This window comes from Sus scrofa, chromosome 1 (genome assembly GCF_054392235.1).
Source record: "Sus scrofa isolate SSC_HxYL_T2T_F1_AM1 chromosome 1, Sscrofa_HxYL_maternal_Yorkshire_Landrace_v2.0, whole genome shotgun sequence".
NCBI lineage: Eukaryota > Metazoa > Chordata > Mammalia > Artiodactyla > Suidae > Sus > Sus scrofa.
This window is the reverse complement of record NC_139383.1, coordinates 57,906,417-57,923,677: the sequence shown is the minus strand read 5'-3', so window position 1 is coordinate 57,923,677 and position 17,261 is coordinate 57,906,417. Positions and strand designations below refer to the sequence as shown.

The 17,261-nt window shown below is 46.7% G+C and overlaps 1 protein-coding gene across 7 annotated transcripts in view; it reads left to right on the top strand.

Moving 5' to 3' along the window:
• BACH2 (BTB domain and CNC homolog 2) overlaps nucleotides 1-3,929 on the top strand; it is a 379,609-nt gene extending 375,680 nt beyond the window's left edge. For all 7 annotated transcript variants that reach the window (XM_021090081.2, XM_021090103.2, XM_021090087.2 and 4 more), the window contains one exon: nucleotides 2,833-3,929. In XM_021090081.2, coding sequence (XP_020945740.1) covers nucleotides 2,833-3,312 — 480 coding nt within the window. In that variant the 3' untranslated portion in view covers nucleotides 3,313-3,929. The remainder of the gene's footprint in view (nucleotides 1-2,832) is intronic.
• The last annotated feature ends 13,332 nt before the right edge of the window (nucleotides 3,930-17,261 follow it).

Below are 17,261 nucleotides of genomic sequence, written 5' to 3'. Positions count from 1 at the left end.
CAGCTTCGTTTCCCTGCTGAATGAGAGTGTCACGTGCTCATCACATGTACTCCTTTAACTTCGAGCATCATGCTCTTAACGGAGGCCTTAATTTATACTGCCTTTCCTGCCAAAAGCCAAAACACTGTCACATGCAGCATTTAATTTTCTTCCCCCTGCACAGTGGCCCAGGACGTTTTAGAGATCTGTGGTCTTGGAGCGGGTGGGTGACTGGGCCAAGATGAAGTGTCAGAATTAAGATTGGGATTCCCTTCTGGGGCTGGTGTTCCTCTCACTTTGCAGACTTCCAGGTCCAGCGAAAGAAGGTCCAGGTTGCACAGCCACAGCTGTAAGATTTCTTTTCCCCAGGAGCCCTTCTGATGTGTTTTAAACCGAACCCGCCTACTCCGGGAGGCTGTGCCCACTCAGGGGCGGGATAGGATGGCCCCGCCCCGCGATCCGCCCTCCCCGCCTGGCCCCGCCTACTCACTCCCACCCGGACGCTGTCTCCCGCATGCCCCTCCGCTTTTGCAAACTTTCATAATGTATTTCTCTCGAGTTGCACTTGTACATCTGTTTATTTTTCATTTTTAAAACATGTTTCCTTGATAGATTTATAAATATTTTAGCAGGTGCCCTTTCCCCGTGTAAATCTCTGCCTCAGACACACATGCCCACACTGCCTGCCAGATTGCATTCGTGCTACAGCACGTGCAGCTCCCGTAGAGGAGAGCCCCTGGTTATGTGTCTGCTACTTTCTCTCCCTCCCCTTTCTAGTTCCTCTCCCAGCCTCTCCTCACCCCTCCTGCGTACCCTCGCCAAGGGTAAGGACTCACTTCACCCCTCTTCAGATGACCCGGTTCGCCGTCCATTTCACTGTGCGGACCTCACCTCACACAGTTACGGTATAACCTTCAACAGTCTTCCCTGTGGAGCTAAATTCATCTCTCTGATGGGGTCATGCATTTCAGTAACAGGAGAGCTTTTGTGGGTTTTCTCTAAAGAGAACATCTCAGAACCCTGGGCTAATTAATGCACTATGGCTCAGCCTCCTCACCTCTGTCCCTGCTTCTAGTGTCTAGAGAGAATCTGTTTGGGACAGTCCCCAGCCATCCCAAGAGGATCCGTTGTGTTCAGTCCATCAGCTACCAAGGCCAGAGAGCCCGATGATTTAGACTGAACCATATGAAACTGCCAGTGGTTGAGGGGGTTTTTTTGGCGGGGAGGGTGCAATTTTTTTTTCTTTTTCTTTTTCAGAAAAGTTTTAGGTTCACAGCAAAATTGAAGGGCAAATACAGCGTTCTCACATGCCCCCTACCTCTCTCTCTACACTCACAGCCTCCCCCAGTGATGCATTTCTTAGAACTGATGAGTCTGTACTGACACATCACCATCACTCATAGTCCACAGTTTCTCACTCTTTGTGTTCTGTGTTCTGTGGAATAATGTATGTGTATTCTGTGGAATAATGTCCTATGTATAATGACATGTACCCTACCCACCATGACAGTGTCATAAAGTGCTTTTACTGCCCTGACAATCCTCTGTGCTTCCCCTACTCATCCCTCCTTCCCTCACCCCAACCCCTAGCAACCACTGATCTTTTTACTCTCTCCAGAGTTTTGCCTTTTTACAGAATGTCATATCAGTGCAATTGGTCAGGGGTTTTTTTTCCTTTCTTTCTTTTTTTTTTAAGGGCCAAACCTGTGGCATATGGAATTCCCAGGCTAGGGGTGGAATTGGAGCTGTAGCTGCTGGCCTATGCCACAGCCACAGCAATGCCAGTCTGAGCCACGTCTGTGACCTACAGCACAGCTCAGGGCAACTCCAGATCCTTAATCCACTAAGCAAGGCCAGGGATCAAACCTGCATCCTCATGGATACTAGTCAGATTCATTTCTGCTGAGCCATGACAGGAACTCCTGATCAGTTATTTTGACCTTCAGGAATCTCATCCTAATTCATTTTTGGGAGATTTGGGTTTGGGACTGAGAGTTTTCTAGTTGATCCTCTGCAAACTTCAAATTCCAGGAAACTGGATCCTTGATTCTTTGAAGTTTTCTGGTTGGTAGTGATCATGCTGGTCATTTGGCCAGGCCTAGAGAAAGTTGAAAAGTTGCCACAAGGAAGGTATCACAGTCAGTGGCACATCTGGGTGGGCTATTCAAAAGACTTTTTTTTTTTTGGTCTTTCTTGGGCTGCACCTGCACCATATGGAGGTTTCCTCCAGGCTAGGGGTTGAATCAGAGCATGGCCTACCCCACAGCTCATGGCAACACTGGATCCTTAACCTGCTGAGCAAGGCCAGGGATTGAACCTGCATCCTAATGGATACTAGTCACGTTCGTTAACCACTGAGCCACAACAGGAACTAAAAGAGTGGGCTATTCAGATGAGAGACTTGGCAGAAATATGTGCCCAACCCCTGGATATATATGGATATAGATAGATAGATAGATAGATAGATATACACACACACACATATTAAATTTCTAGATCCTGACCTAGTCATTCATGAGTTACATTCTAATGTAGGATGCAAAAACTGAAGTTGAAAGAGTTCCTGCTGTGGGACAGTGGGTTAAGAATCCTACTGCAGTGGCTGGAGTCGCTGGGGAGCCATGGGTTCCACCCCCGCCTGGCGCGGTGGGTTAAAGTATCCAGCATTGCCTCAGCTGCGGTGTAGGTCACAGGTGCGGCTAGGATTCAGTTCCCCTGGGAATTTCCATATGCCACAGGTGCAGTTATTTAAAAAAAAAAAAAAAGGCTTAGTTGGAAAACCCCCCAGAACCAAGGTTTTGGGTCCTCCAATTCAGACTGGATCAGACCTTGTCTTTTCCCTCTGTTGTCCAGGTGTGTGAGAAAGAGAAGCTGTTGTCCGAGAGGAATCAGCTGAAAGCGTGCATGGGGGAGCTGTTGGACAACTTCTCCTGCCTTTCCCAGGAAGTCTGCCGAGATATCCAGAGCCCCGAGCAGATCCAGGCCCTGCATCGGTACTGCCCTGTCCTCAGACCCGTGGGTCTCCCCGCAGCCTCCAGTATTAACCCCACGCCCTTGGGTGTGGAGCAGAACCTTGCCACCCCGCAGTGTGCGGTGGGGGAGAGCGCCCCCTGCTGCTTGGAGCAGGGCACAGCACCCCCCGGACCCCCCTGGGCAGCCGGCAACGTCTCAGAGAACTGTACTGCGCGGAGGCTGGAAGGCACCGACCCAGGAACCTTCTCAGAAAGAGGACCCCCTCTGGAACCCAGGAGCCAAACGGTGACCGTGGACTTCTGCCAGGAAATGACTGATAAATGTACAACGGATGAACAGCCCAGGAAAGATTACACCTAGTGACGGCCTGCCTCCCTGTTCTCGCCCCTCTCCCACCCAGGTGTCCTTTGGTCAGCCTGCGGTGCTGTTCGTCTGTCCTCTGGAAGAACCGAGAAGGAATTTGGTGCACACTACAGCCGTCTTAGCAGCAATACTGTTTCTAAGTTGTCTCTCCTCCCTTCAAGCAGGAGCGATGTATAGTTACCTTCACAATGGTGCTACCCCTTGCTCAGGCAAGGCTAGACGACAGTGATATAACACTGTCTGTGGGTTCATTTCAGTCTTAACAGGGATAGACTCTAACACCTCTAGGACCCAACCACGGATTTTTTTTCTCAGTGGCCCATGTCACAAACCCTATCTCAGGAATTTCTTCTGAATGTTCAATTTTTTTCATTGAAGACAGCTTCTATACACATCAAAGTTTTATAGCTAGACTGTACATATTATATATAATATATATATAAAATATATATCTCTCTCCATATGCAAAAGTCCTGCATGCCTCACTTTTCTCATCCTAAAACTGGAAACTTTGTTTCTCGTTTATAAACAGGTTCCAACATTCCTCTTCTTTTGTCTCTGATGCTAGAACAAGCTTGGTAACTGTTAACCTGGTCGTTTTTCTCTCTTCACCATTCACTTTCCATTTGTGCTTATTTATGGACAGAACTCAATGTTGGAAGCTTTCTTTGAGGTTTTCTTTCAGACCTTTTTTTTTATTATTATTATTTGGTTTGGTTTGGGCACTGTCAGGTGGTGACAGTTGAGTATCATGGGTTTGGTTTTTTTCTTGCAGATACTGTACAGTCAAGGTCAACTTTGCCACTTGCACTGAGTTTTGGGTCAAACCTATTTTCTTCAATGAAGTTGTCACTTCAGTATAACTCAAGTATACTGTATATTCTTTGCTTTTAGTTAAAAAGTAAAACAGTTTAGCTAATTAAAAAGCACTCAGGTGATAATTATGTAGGAAAAACAATCTTGCCAAATAATGAATTCATCCTAGGATGTAGACAATAATCTGCTTGAATATTTTTATATTTCACCTCCTCCCCACCTTGCCCTAAGCAAAGTTTAAATGCAGAGAGTTCAAAGTTGATGCTGGATGTTCAGATTCCTAAGTGGGGAAAGAGTTTGGACGTCTCACTCAAAAGCGCATCAAAACAGCAGGAATTGTGATTTTACACCAGAACTCGGCAGGCATTGGCTCCTAGATATCAAGTTAGAACTGTTTTCTCAGCCAGGGAGTAAGTCCCTTTCATTTCAACACTTCCCCAGGCCTCTGCTTGCTCTTGGAATTGCAGGACAGTAGAAACTTCTCCTTCAAAGGACTTGGCTGACCAGCCACCCAACTTCAGAGCCCAGGACCTGCCTCCCGGACTCATGGGAGGGGGTTTGAGTCACAGCCCTGGGGGTCCTGCATGTTAAGTGGCCATCCTGGGGTTAATGCATCTGGCCCAGAGTAGGAGAGAGCAGGACAGACGCTAGAGGCACTAGACAGATGTGCATTAGCCTGAGATCTGTCCCTGATGCAGGCAAAAGCATTTCTTTCTCCCTCCCTTCTCCAAATGCTTCGAGTTGAATTCTGAGGATTCTGAGGTTTTCTCACCGGTTTCTTGTCCGAGGGCAGATTTCATTCTGAGGCTTTGGACTTGATGAGGCCAGGAACCCTCCCTGCCCCCACCCTCACCACGCACACACCTACCCTCACCTGATAACAATTTCCTTCCCTTGCTGCAAAACTGATTGGCTTGCAACCCACAGAGACTCTCCCTTGGCTCAGGGGGCTTGTTGGCCCCGGGCCACGTTTACAGGCAGGCACACGCCCGCCCCTGCAGCCTGCAGAGGAAGGATCAGCTCCCTCCCTCCTGGAACCCTCCAGCCTGGCTGCGGGTAAGAGTCTGGTTTGATGTGGGAATGGGGTGGTGGGCAGTGGGGACTAGATGGTTGATTTTGTTTCTTTATTTGTGCCATTGTTTTGGACGATATTAAAGCTGCATGTAAAAGGGGAAATTAGTATATGATGTAGGAGAAAAGTGAAATCATAGTAACATATGTTTTAGTATTAACTTTTTTCTGTACAAATATTAGTGCTAAATGTTTAAATATGTATGAATGCCAGAAATGTGTTGGTTCATGCGGTAGGGTAAAAAGAAAAAAAAGAGACTTTTCTTTGAAAATAGTTCCGCTTTTAAAATCTGCCTCTGGGTTTTTGTTTTTTCTCGTGTGTATGTGTGTGTGTGTGTGCACGCGTGTGCTTGTCTGAGAGGTTTTGCTACAGCTCTGTGTTGAAAGTACCATTTTTGTTGTGGCTGTTGGAATTTCTTGGCCTCAGAGAACAGTTCTGTTCTTCACCATGAGGTTTGCCTTTGGGGAAAATTGGTGAATCACGTGATCCATCACAGGTGTGTGTTCTGGTGGAGTCAGCCAACAGTATGTTTTTTTAACTCTCGTTGCCTTTTTAAAGTGACCTCCTCTTCTTTTCAAAAAGGAATGTTTCCTCCTGTCTCATAAGTAGGTCCAAACCAGCTCGTTGGCATGATTTACCCTGGTACCAACTCATGTGCAACTGGTAGTCTTGACCACATTCCGTCCCCGTCACCTTTCTGTTGTCCTGCCAGCCGGCTGCCGAGTGGGAAGGGGTCTCTGCTTCTCTCCTCCCTGACTCGGTCCTCCACCCACCAAGCCAACCCCTACCTCTCCTTCTTCCTCTTCCCCGACCAAACTCCTGCCACTCCTGCCTCCCCACTGGAGAATCTGTCTTTTGATTTCTTAGAGATTTTAACATTGTTGGGGTTTGGTTCAGTATCCACCAGGAACAGTGACTGGCTTTGTGCAATTGTTGGCGTGACATGTCTGTGTGCTTCCAGGTTGATTCAAAGGGAGGACTAGCTGGGAACCAGAATCCAAGTGGCCTCCAGTGGAGTTTTAAAAACCAGCCTATCTCCTTTCCCTGGGACCCCTTAGTGCAACTCGTGTCTTTTATGAAAGAGAAAAGCAAGTTAACAGCAAGGGGTGGCATCTGCACAGTGTGGCGACATTTAGTTGTATCTTTAAGGGTCCATCCTTACAGATAGAAAGGACTCTTCAGCCACAGAATGTTCAGGAGGTTTCCCTGTGACAGGTGGGTAGGGTCTCCAAGTGGCTGGGGCAGGTGTGGACTATTGGAGTAAGGACAGTGGCGGTGGCCCTGTGGCTAGTTAATATCAGCCTGAAACTAGACTTCCCCTTGGATCTGCCTTTCTTCTACTTGTGTCTCCAGACAACCTCGCTTCATTCAGGTTGGTCAGGCTTGGGCAGGTGTGTGCTTTGCTATATGTGTCTGTCTCTCTGCGTTATCTGGGGGTGCCTTGAATAAAAGAACTTCGCTTCGCGACATACTGATTCTGGAACAAAAGCACTGCAAAAAACAAAAAAAGAGCTGGCAAAGTTACTAGGCCACCTTTTCCTTCTTTTCTGGGTTCCCTAACCATGACTCAGGCGTCAGAGGTGATGCTGCAGTAGGAAACGTTATTTTGTATAGTGTGCAAGTAAGTTATTAACTGTCTTTCTAAAGGTATGCTGCTTTTAAGATGCACTATGATTTTGGATTTAATCCTTGTGTTGCTTTCCCAAGGAAGTAAAATTTAAAAAAAAAAAAAAAAAAAAAAAAAAAAAGGCTGGTGATTATTATGCCAATTGCCATTTCTCCTTGAAAAGGAGGGCAGGGACCAGTGACAGACTTGCATGAGGGGACTGCTAAAAGCCAAGTAGGCACACTGTAGAGTCCAGTGCTAATGTCCAGAGGTCTAAGCCTACACTTTCTTTTAATGCTTTATCAGTGCCAGTAAAGAAGAAGGAACAAAGGTGTGAAAATGATGCACCTTTGAAGAAACCACCAAGTCCTGCCCCTGCAAGCCGATCCATGTGCTATGTTGTTGAATAATCCTCTCAAAATGAGAAAAAGCCGGCAGATCTCTTTCAAATTGTTAGCTTCCTAGTTCTCTACACTCTAGCCCATTTCAACTAGGAGCTGCTTAATAAATGACTTCAAACTGCTCCATTAGTGCTTTTATAGTTGTTGGAGGAGTTGTTGATTGAGAAGGGAGCAAGAATCAAGTTCTCTCCTCAATTCTCTATAAACAGGCTAGGAAACCTAATTTCTTTATAAAGGCTAAAGCTGATCCACTGGATCAAGTTAGTCTTTCTTCCCCCAAATTGAGGATTGTTTTGTAGGTTCAGTTTCTGGGGAGCCAGTCCACAGTGCAATGCCTGTGTGGAGTTGGTATTTGTGCAGGCAGCCTGTGTGCTTGGAGGCACTCTGTGTTCAAGCTGTGTGTGTTGAATACTGCCCGAGCCATCTCCTGACCCAAGCATCAAAAGACTGATGCTGTAGAATAGAATACATTTGTACACAAATAGTGTGTGCAAACAGTCTTTGTACATAGAAAAGACCTATTGTGGCAGATGGAGGATAAATTATTCAACTGACGGTGCAAAAACATTTCTTGCAAAGAAAAGTTAAGTGTATAGTATTTTCCTACACTCCACCCTGGGAGATAATATTTATATCAAATGAATATCAGTGCATTTTCATTGTACTATGAAAAAGATGCCGCCCTCTTGTGAAGAAAACCCACTTGGTTGCAGAGCCCACTTTTGTAGCTTTGATTTCCTGTCGTGACGTGGTGTGTGCGTTTCACTCTCAAGCGATGGACAAACAGCTCTGACTTTCCATTCCAGTGGATTGACCTCAGATAACACAGTGGCCTCTTTAGACGCAGAAGTGTACCCAGAGCATTCATTTCAGGTGGACTCACCTGCGGTGTCAAATGCCCCCCTGGGGACAGGAAAGAGTGAAGGGACTTGGACAGAGAGGGTTTCTCCTACAGTTTGATGCTAAGTCTTCTACCAAAACATATTTGGAGGCAGAGGGGGGACCGTCCCATGAGCCCTACCAATGCGTTTCGAACGTGTAAATGCTGGGAGGCCCGTTCACACGCTGATACAAAAGACCTGCCGCTTCTAGTAAGCAATCTGGAAAATCCCACATGCAATCAGGAGCTTCGGGCGCTGGTTAGACACAGTGAGCCCTTTTGAGGCAAGCACCACCTTTGCTTGGGAGGCCCAGAGGGGCCCATGAGAATTTGTTCCAGAACCAGTCTGATGCAAGTGCACCTCTAATCTATGCCTTACAAACTCCAGAGGCCATATTCAAAACAGGGTCTTCTCAGTGTATGCAAGGGGCTGCAGCCCCTCTCCTATTCCTCCCCAGGTCGAACAATACGGACAGTTTTCACACATATCTACCTGTATAACCCTCTGTACCTCTCATAACTGGTCAACGACTGTAACAGGTTACATCAGGTGTTTTTCTACATACTTTTTACACAGATTCTATGCGATTAATGTAACTTAATTCAATGCATCATTTTATTGTACTAGTTCTTAGGCTTGTCTTTTTATTTTCTAAGTGATTGTGGTTTTTCTTGTGGTTTTTCTTGTAAAAATGAAATGGCTGTTGATGCTTATTCTCTGTAACTAAGAATTTTTACCTTTTTGGGGGAAAAAGTATTGCTATGAACTAATGAATTGAAATTTCATTTACTCATTGTAAATACACTATTGTGCAAAAAAAAAAAAATTCACTCAATTGAATTGCTAGCGTTAACTGAATTTTGTCTAGACACCATTTCTTTTGATGAAATAAAGACATATCATTACGCGTTGTAAACTGATTTTCTCTGCCTCTGATCCCTGTGTTAGAGATTACGGAGCTAGAGGCCTTAGGAACCCCTTCCTCCCAGAGAAGCCACGTCTCTTCTCTTGTTTGCCCCTCTCTCTGCTACCTGATTCATCTGATTAGGAATCTTTAAAAAATGGGCTCATGCTTGGAGTTCCCGTTGTGGCACAGTGGTTAACGAATCCGACTAGGAACCATGAGGTTGTGGGTTCGATCCCTGCCCTTGCTCAGTGGGTTAACGATCCGGCGTTACCATGAGCTGTGGTGTAGGTTGCGGACTCGGCTCGGATCCCGAGTTGCTGTGGCTCTGGCGTAGGCCGGCGGCTACAGTTCCGATTGGACCCCTAGCCTGGGAACCTCCATATGCCCTGAGAGCGGCCCAAGAAAATGGCAAAAAGACAAAAAAAAAAAAAAAAAAAGGCTCATGCTAATGTGAATCCTCAACTCCTATTTTTAAAACTCCCTAGTGCCTATGAGAGGAGACATTAAAAAGCATTAAACCCAATTTCTTGGGGTTTTTTGTTTTGTTTTTTGGGGTTTTTTGTCTTTTTAGGGCGTATGGATGTTCCCAGGCTAGGGGTTGAATCAGAACTGCAGCTGCTGGCCTACGCCACAGCCACAGCCACACGGGATGCGAGCCACATCTGTGACCTACACCACAGCTCATGGCAATGCCGGATCCTTAACCCACTGGGCAAGGCCAAGGATCACACCAGAATCCTCATGGATACTTGTCGGGTTCACTACCGCTGAGCCACGACAGGAACTCCCAGGATATTGTTTCTTGCAAGGGTATGTGAATTTACAATTATCTCAAAATAATAGGTGTAATGGAAGACAAAAAACAAAAAAACAAAATAAAAGTAAATGGGGAAAAGAGAACACCAATACCGAGAGACAATGAATTACAGGGCAGAGTTGAGAATTGTGGTGAAGGACTAAATACAGCTAAGCCAGAAAAGGGTAGTTGACCATGTGAGTCTTGGATTTTGTTGTAAAGGGAAAACGAGATGATGAAGGTGGGCAGGCCAGACAGCCTGAGTACTCTGGACTCAGGAGCCTTCTGGCCAAGCTGGCAGGGAGCCTGTAAAGGAATTCACATGAGGCTGGGAGGTGCAATGCTGCCGGGATCCGAGCTTCCAGAAGTGCATGGCTTCACCCCACCCAGCAGGTGGAAAAACAAACCACCAGCTGCTGAATTCCATTCCTTCCCGGAGCTCTCCATTGAGGTGAGGGCTTCAGGGAGCATATGATGGGCTTAGCAAAGGTACACTTTTGTGAAATCATCTCCATCCCAACATCTTAAGTGTCAGAAGTAAAATATAGTCCCTTTGCCTGAAGACTTGAAGTTATTCAATCTACTCTGGGGAAACAGGTGGTATCATGGTCCCAAGGTTTTCTGTAGGAAAACCCCTGCTCATTTAGAACCGATGGTCACTTGTACCTTCAACCTGACTTTTGGGCTTGTGGCAGGAATGACAGTTGTGGTCCGATTTAGATAAGGCCTCTGTCCCGTGGAAGGAAACATTCAAATACTCCACCACCATCCACCCTCACCCGCCCCCCAGCCCCAAATGGGTGGCAGCCATTTCCTTCCGACTTTGAATGTGCACCATTGGAGTGATGTGTGTCTACTTCTGGAACCCAGTGAGGATTCCCAGGCTGTCTGTTCCCTGCCAGCAGGTCTGTGGTATGTTGTTTGGAAAGAACTGAGCTGTTCGGGCCCAGAAAGATGGAGAAGCTGGGATCCCACATCCCACTATGTAGGTGTCATTTGATTCAAGAGCAGGATGCCTTCTGTCGCTACATCCACCCCTGACTCCCACAGGTGCCGACATCTATGTGCTACTGGCTGCCTAGGCAACAAGAAAGAGGTTCTGGTTCTCCATGGCCAGTTCTCACTCTCTCCGCTTGAAGACACGTGCGCCCCTGAGGCAGTGACCCGCTTCCTTAAAGCTATGGATGGAAACCTCCAGAGACACACCAGCCTTTACTCGAAGCATTACATTTTACACTGTGTCCTTTTAACTTTTTTTTTTTTAAAACCTCTGTTCGTGCTGTACAGGTGATGACCATCTAAAGGCTTTTGAGAGTGGAGGAAATTTAAATTAAGAAAAAAAAAAGATGTTAGGGAGGTGGGAACACTGCCATACCAGCTTCTGAAAGAGACTCTCAAAATAAATCTGTTGAGGCATTCCCGCTTTTGCACAACAGGATTGGTGGCATCTTGGGAATGTGGGATGCAGGTTTGATCCCTGGCCCGGCACAGTGGGTAAAGGATCCAGCATTGCCACAGCTTCAGCTTGGCTCACAACTACAGTTCAGTTCTGATCCCTGGACTCCATATGCTGTAGGGCGGCCAAAAATGGGAAATAAACAAATAAATCCCTTTTGACAAGATAGAATGGGACACCAGTGAATAGGGAATAGACTACATATATTCACTCAGCTAACGCTGGGCTACTTACTGGGCACCTAAGACTTGAAATGTACAGCCCTTGCGGTTCTCTGCTGGCTCAACGGGTTAAGGATCTGGCATTGTCATTGCTATGGCTCAGGTTTGATCCCCGGCCCAGGAACTGCAGCATGCCATAGGCAAACTATATTTTTAAAATAAAATAAAGCTCACAGCCCTTATCCTTAAAGCTTTCACAGGCTAGTCATGCGGACAAATGTACAGATAAATCATTGTCCAGGGGCTGCTGGTGGTTATGGACAAGAGAGAGCAGGGCTTCTTAGAAGGAGCAGGGGCCTTGGAGCAGTTAGATCTGGGTTTGAATACTAGCTGTAAAACAGGCATTCCAGTTCAGCTGGAATCTAGCAGGAGGGTAAGTTGCTTGATCGCTTTGAGCCTTCTCTGATCTATAAACTGGGGACAAATGACAGCTTTACGCAGTTGTATGGGGTAGTGATGACATGTCCTAAACACCTGGAATGTGGATGCCCCTTAAAACGGCACCCATGTGGGCTTGGCCCCAGTGTCATCTTCATCCATCTGCTCTTCACTGCCTCTTTTTTCTTTCTTTTTTGGCTGCCCCAAAAGCATACGAAGTTCCTGGGCCAGGAATCAGATCTGAGCCACAGTTGCGGCAACACCAGATCCTTTAACCCACTGTGCTGGGCCGTGGGATTGAACCTGCATCCTGGAGCAGGAATTCCCTCACTGGCTCTTCTACCACCTCACTGTGGAAAAGATCACACACCTCTTCATGTCTCCACACCTCACTTCTTCCTCTGCAAACTGTGGGAATAGAGAAGACTCAGGAGCCACTTGGGCTAGAAGCATAGACCATCCCAGCCAGTGCTGGGCTTCCTTCTGCAACATCCCAGGCAGTTATCCAGGGTATTGGGGTTCTTCAGAGAGACAGGAGATTTTAGAGACAGATAGATATAGATATTGATTGAAATTGGCTCACACAGTTTTGGAGGGTAAGAAGTCCACTAACTTTTGCAAACTGGAGGCTGGGAAGCCAGTGTGGTAGAGGCCTGAGAACTACAGAGTCCATGATATAAGTTCCAGTCCAAAGGTAGAAGATTGACGTTCCAGATCAAATAGAGAAAGCAGATTCATCCTCCACCTTTATATTCTATACAGGCCCTCAGCAGACTGGATGCTGGTCACCCACCTTGGGAGGGCAATCTACTTCACTCAGAGAGCCAACAAGTTAGGGCAGGAAGTAGGGAATGTATGAGGCAGGGGCCAGCCCAGGAGGGCTTCGTGTGCCCAGCCAAAGAGTAGGATATAGTTGATGCAGAGCCCTGTGTCTTTGGAACAAACGGATTCTCCTCAATACAGCCTTCGTCACAGGTGTACAGCCAGGGATGGGGGAGTCTGGCCCTGGGATGGTGGATGGAGTGGCTAAGTGGTCCTTCCATGGGAACAGAGCCCACCTTTATGATTCTCAGGACTCAGACAGTGACAACCAGCTACACAGATTGGGTGGTTACTGCCCAATCACAGCCTTCCCTGCCATGCTCTAAGAAGTGACAAGTGCTTTTTTTTTTTTTTTTTTTTTTGTCTTTTGTCCTTTTTAGGGCCGCATTAGTGGCATACAGAGGTTCCCAGGCAAGGGATCTAATCAGAGCTGTAGGCACCAGCCTACTCCAGAGCCGCAGCAATACCAGATCTGAGCTGTGTCTGCAACCTACACCACAGCTCATGGCAACACGGATCCTTAACCCACTGAGCAAGGCCAGGGATCAAACCCACAACCTCATGGTTCCTAGTCAGATTCGTTCTGCTGTGCCACGACTGGAAGTCCCTGATAAGTGCTTTTTGATACATCGCTCCTGGAAGGCTCGGGACCCCTGGGAGGGCGGGAGGGTGGAGGAAGCGGTTCCAGCCTCAGTCACTCCCCTGGAAGTCAGGAAAGAGATCCCACGGCGACCTGCTGCCCCAGTCACGGCCTCACCACTGATGACGCAGGAGCCCCGCGGAAGGAGAAAGTCAGGCGATGCGGCTGTTTGGCAGTGCTGTAATCAACATTTTATGCCATGGCGTCTAGGAACGAACACCCAGCTGCTGCATCCCCAAGAAATGAGCTGATGATAGGAAGAAAACAAAAAAACATCCCTCTAACCTCCCTGGTGTAGACAGGAAGCATGCTGAACTCAGGCTGCAGGCGGAGCTCTCAGCCTGATCTGGACATACGTTCCAGGGTCCAGACTGCTGCTGCTGCAGAGCCGGCAGCTGGTGGGGAAAGCAGCACACCCCCTCCTCCTTCCCTCTGACGGCAGCTTTTGCTCCTAGACTTTCTCTGATGGTGCAGAGTGCCTCCCTGCATCAGACCAGCTCAGGCAGTGCAGCCAGCAGGGCAGGGAGAGGCTGGCCCCCTCCACTCTCGGACCCAGTCACCGCCTGAGGCGTGGTTCTGGAGGGGTAGGTTCCCTCAGCTCCTCCTACAATCCAAGCTGACAAACAGACAACTTCTATCTTGCAGATGCCAGCTCCTCCTGAGTCCGGTTTTTCTGATCCCAGGATTATTTTTTCATTATAGATGAAAGTTCTAGAAGCATGTTCTGAAATAAACAAAATAGACACAAAAGACGTGTAAAAAGCCAGTCCTGCCCACAGACCTGAGACCATGTGTGTCACAAATAAAACCCTGAATCTAAACAAAACCACTTACAGAAGACAATCCCCCTGCCATGTTGCCCCAGAGATGAACGTCTGTGTAAGACGTTCTGTTCCCCAACAGCTCTGCTGTGGAAGATATGAATTCCTCCTGCCATCTCCTCCCCCCCCCCCCCCCCAGTTATGGCTGTTTTGTCTAAAATCCAGGTCTAAAACTAAAAGGCCAGCCTTTTCCTAAGCACCATCTTTCTCTCCTCCACAATTAACCAGAACTTTTGACTTTGCAATAACATGGAATGGGAAAACTAATCCAAATATGAACTTCCATTTTGTAATAATCTATCCTAAGAATGTGGTACACTGTCTGCCTTGTGCAAGGAGGGCAGGAAACAGCAGTGGGATACTGGAAAAGGAACTTGGCTTGAATCAGACAAGCTTGGGATAAAATTCCAGCTCATTCACTCATTGAATGTAAGCAACATAAATATTAATTTATGTCCCTGCTATGTCCCAAAGACTGTGTTTTACCACATCCTAATTGCATCACTTTGGATAAGTCATCTATTGCCATATCCTTAAATGAGAATAATCATGGGGTTAGAGTGAGGAAGCCCATGGTGGTGTCTGGACCACAATCCAGGATTCAATAAAGTGAGGATCTTTCCTCCTCTTCTTTAGAGTCTTCGGTAATGGATATAGTATGTAAAACTTCTCTGCCAAACAGTTTTATACATTATAACAATCCAGGTGAGAATGAGAGACAAATCCTAACATGGTCAGATTCACATTTTGCTCTGTCCTTCCATACTGCTTGATGTCTTTCAATGAGCATGCATTACTTTAATTTAAAAGAAGAAATAGAAGTAATAAAAAGACTTTTTTCAAACCATTAACAGCAGTACCCCTGGTCCGAGCCACGCTCCCCTCTCATCTGGACGTTGTGCAAGTCTCCTAGCTAGTCTCCCTGACTGCACTCTTATCCCTTGTTTGCATCGATTTGGGGTTGCTGTCTCAAAAGGCCATAGACTAGGTGGATTATAAAGAACAGAAATTTATTTCTTACACTTCTGGAGGCTGGAAATTCCAAGACAAAAGCCCTGGCAGATTCAGTGTCTGGTGAGGGCCCTCTTCCTGGTTCCCAGATGGTTATCTGAGTCCTCACGTGGTGGATGGGGAAGGGAGTTCTCTGATGTCCCTTTTATAAGGGCACCAATCCCATTCGTAAAGGCTCCACCCTCACGACCTAATCACATCCAAAAGGCCCATTTTCAAATATCATCAAACTGGGGATTTCAGGTTTCAACACAGGAATTTGGATGGGGGGTAGGGGACATTCAGACCATAGGAGACTTGCCAGAAACAGTGTTTTTTAAAAATATACATATTAGATCACCACCTCTGTGCCATCCAATGCAAATTCCTTTCCATGGCCTGTAAAGCCTGCCATATCAGTTCTTGCCCACTCCAACCTGGTCTCTAACCCTCCCCTCCATGATCATGGTGCAAGAGCACTCTCCAGGACCTTGGCACAGCTGGCACCATCAGTCATGTCAAGGTCCTAGGGTGGGTGGCATCATAAGCAGAGGGACCAGTATGTGCAAAGGTTCCCAGCTCTGTTGAGCTACAGGAGACCCCTCTTTGTCATTACTTTAATGTCACAAAAGATGGGAAGAGTTTACAGGACAACCTTCTTTCTAATGCCAAAATCTTCCTCCTCTATGGTGGTGGTTCTGAACTCTAGCTGCACAATGGAATCAACTGGGAGCTTTAAAAAACATAGATGCCCAGGCTCTATCTGCAGAGATTCTTCTTAGGAAATTGTTCAGAGCTTCCCTAGTGATTTAAAGTGGAACTGAGCATGAGAATTACTGCTCCACAGCATCTCTGACAGATGAAGACAGTCAACAATGAGGTTACAGCAGGTTGCACAGGTTACTGAAACTCAAACGGCCTTCCTCCCCATGCTCGCTTGGCCAGACTAAAAGTCCACTCTCAGGAGTTCCTGTTGTGGCTCAGTGCTAACAAACCTGACTAGTATCATGAGGATGCAGGTTCCATCCCTGGTCTCGATCAGTGGGTTAAGGATCCAGTATTGCCGTGAGCTGTGGTGTAGGTCGCAGGCATGGCTTGTATCCTGCCTTGCTGTGGCTGAGGTGTAGGCCAGCTGCTGAGGCTTCAATTCAACCCCTAACCTTGGAACTTCTGTATGCCACAGGTGTGGCCCTAAAAAAGAAAGTCTGCTCTCCATGCCCAATTAAGTTTGTCCACAAAGAACCAACCTTAATAGAAACTTATTTAGTAATCAACAAGCTTGGACTTGAAAAAAACTGTGGGGTTTGGGTGACGGCAAGGGAAATGTCTTGGAGTATAAATCATGGCTCTTCCAGGTGTTTTTTCTGAACTTCTAAAATATAGTAGGTTTCTTTTGCAGGACAGTTTTGTATAAGGGTAATAAGTGGCAAAGCAACTTCATCCCTACCAGGAGTCATTTCACTCTGAAACATCAACTGCTGTAATCAGAATGCATTTGATTGAGCCCTAAAAATACTGCCTTCTGGGACCTAATATAGTGTAAGAAGCGATTTACACTCCATATATTGAAACTGGATGATCACAATCCTTTGTTTATTGCACTAAATTCTTTCATTCTTTCTTTCTTTCTTGGCCACCCATCGGCATATGGAGTTACAGGGCCAGGGATCATATCTGAACCATAGCTGCAGTAATGCCAGATCCTTAACCCACTGGACCAGGCTGGGGATCGAACCTGTGTCCTAGTGCTCCCAAGATGCCACTGATTCCATTGCATCACAGAAGGAACTCCTGTTTGCTGCACTAAATTCTAATGAAAGATCCTTCTGTTGGCAGGAAGCATGATGTGTCAGCCACAGTGCTCTGAAGTTCTCAGCTGTGGCCTCAATACCCAAGTCTTCCCACCATTTAGGGAGTGAAATGGCCTGTCAACTCTGTAGGGGCCTGGGAACAAAGTGACCATAAGTAGGAGAGCTCTCTGGACAAAGGCATTATTTATAATTCCTAGAAACATAAACAGAGAAGAAAAAGAAAGACAAAGAAAAAGAGGACTTGTCACCATCATCTTTTCTCCAAGTTCCTAAGCATGGCTGAACGCCCCCAAAAGATAATCCGAGATTAAGAAAATCTACCTCAACT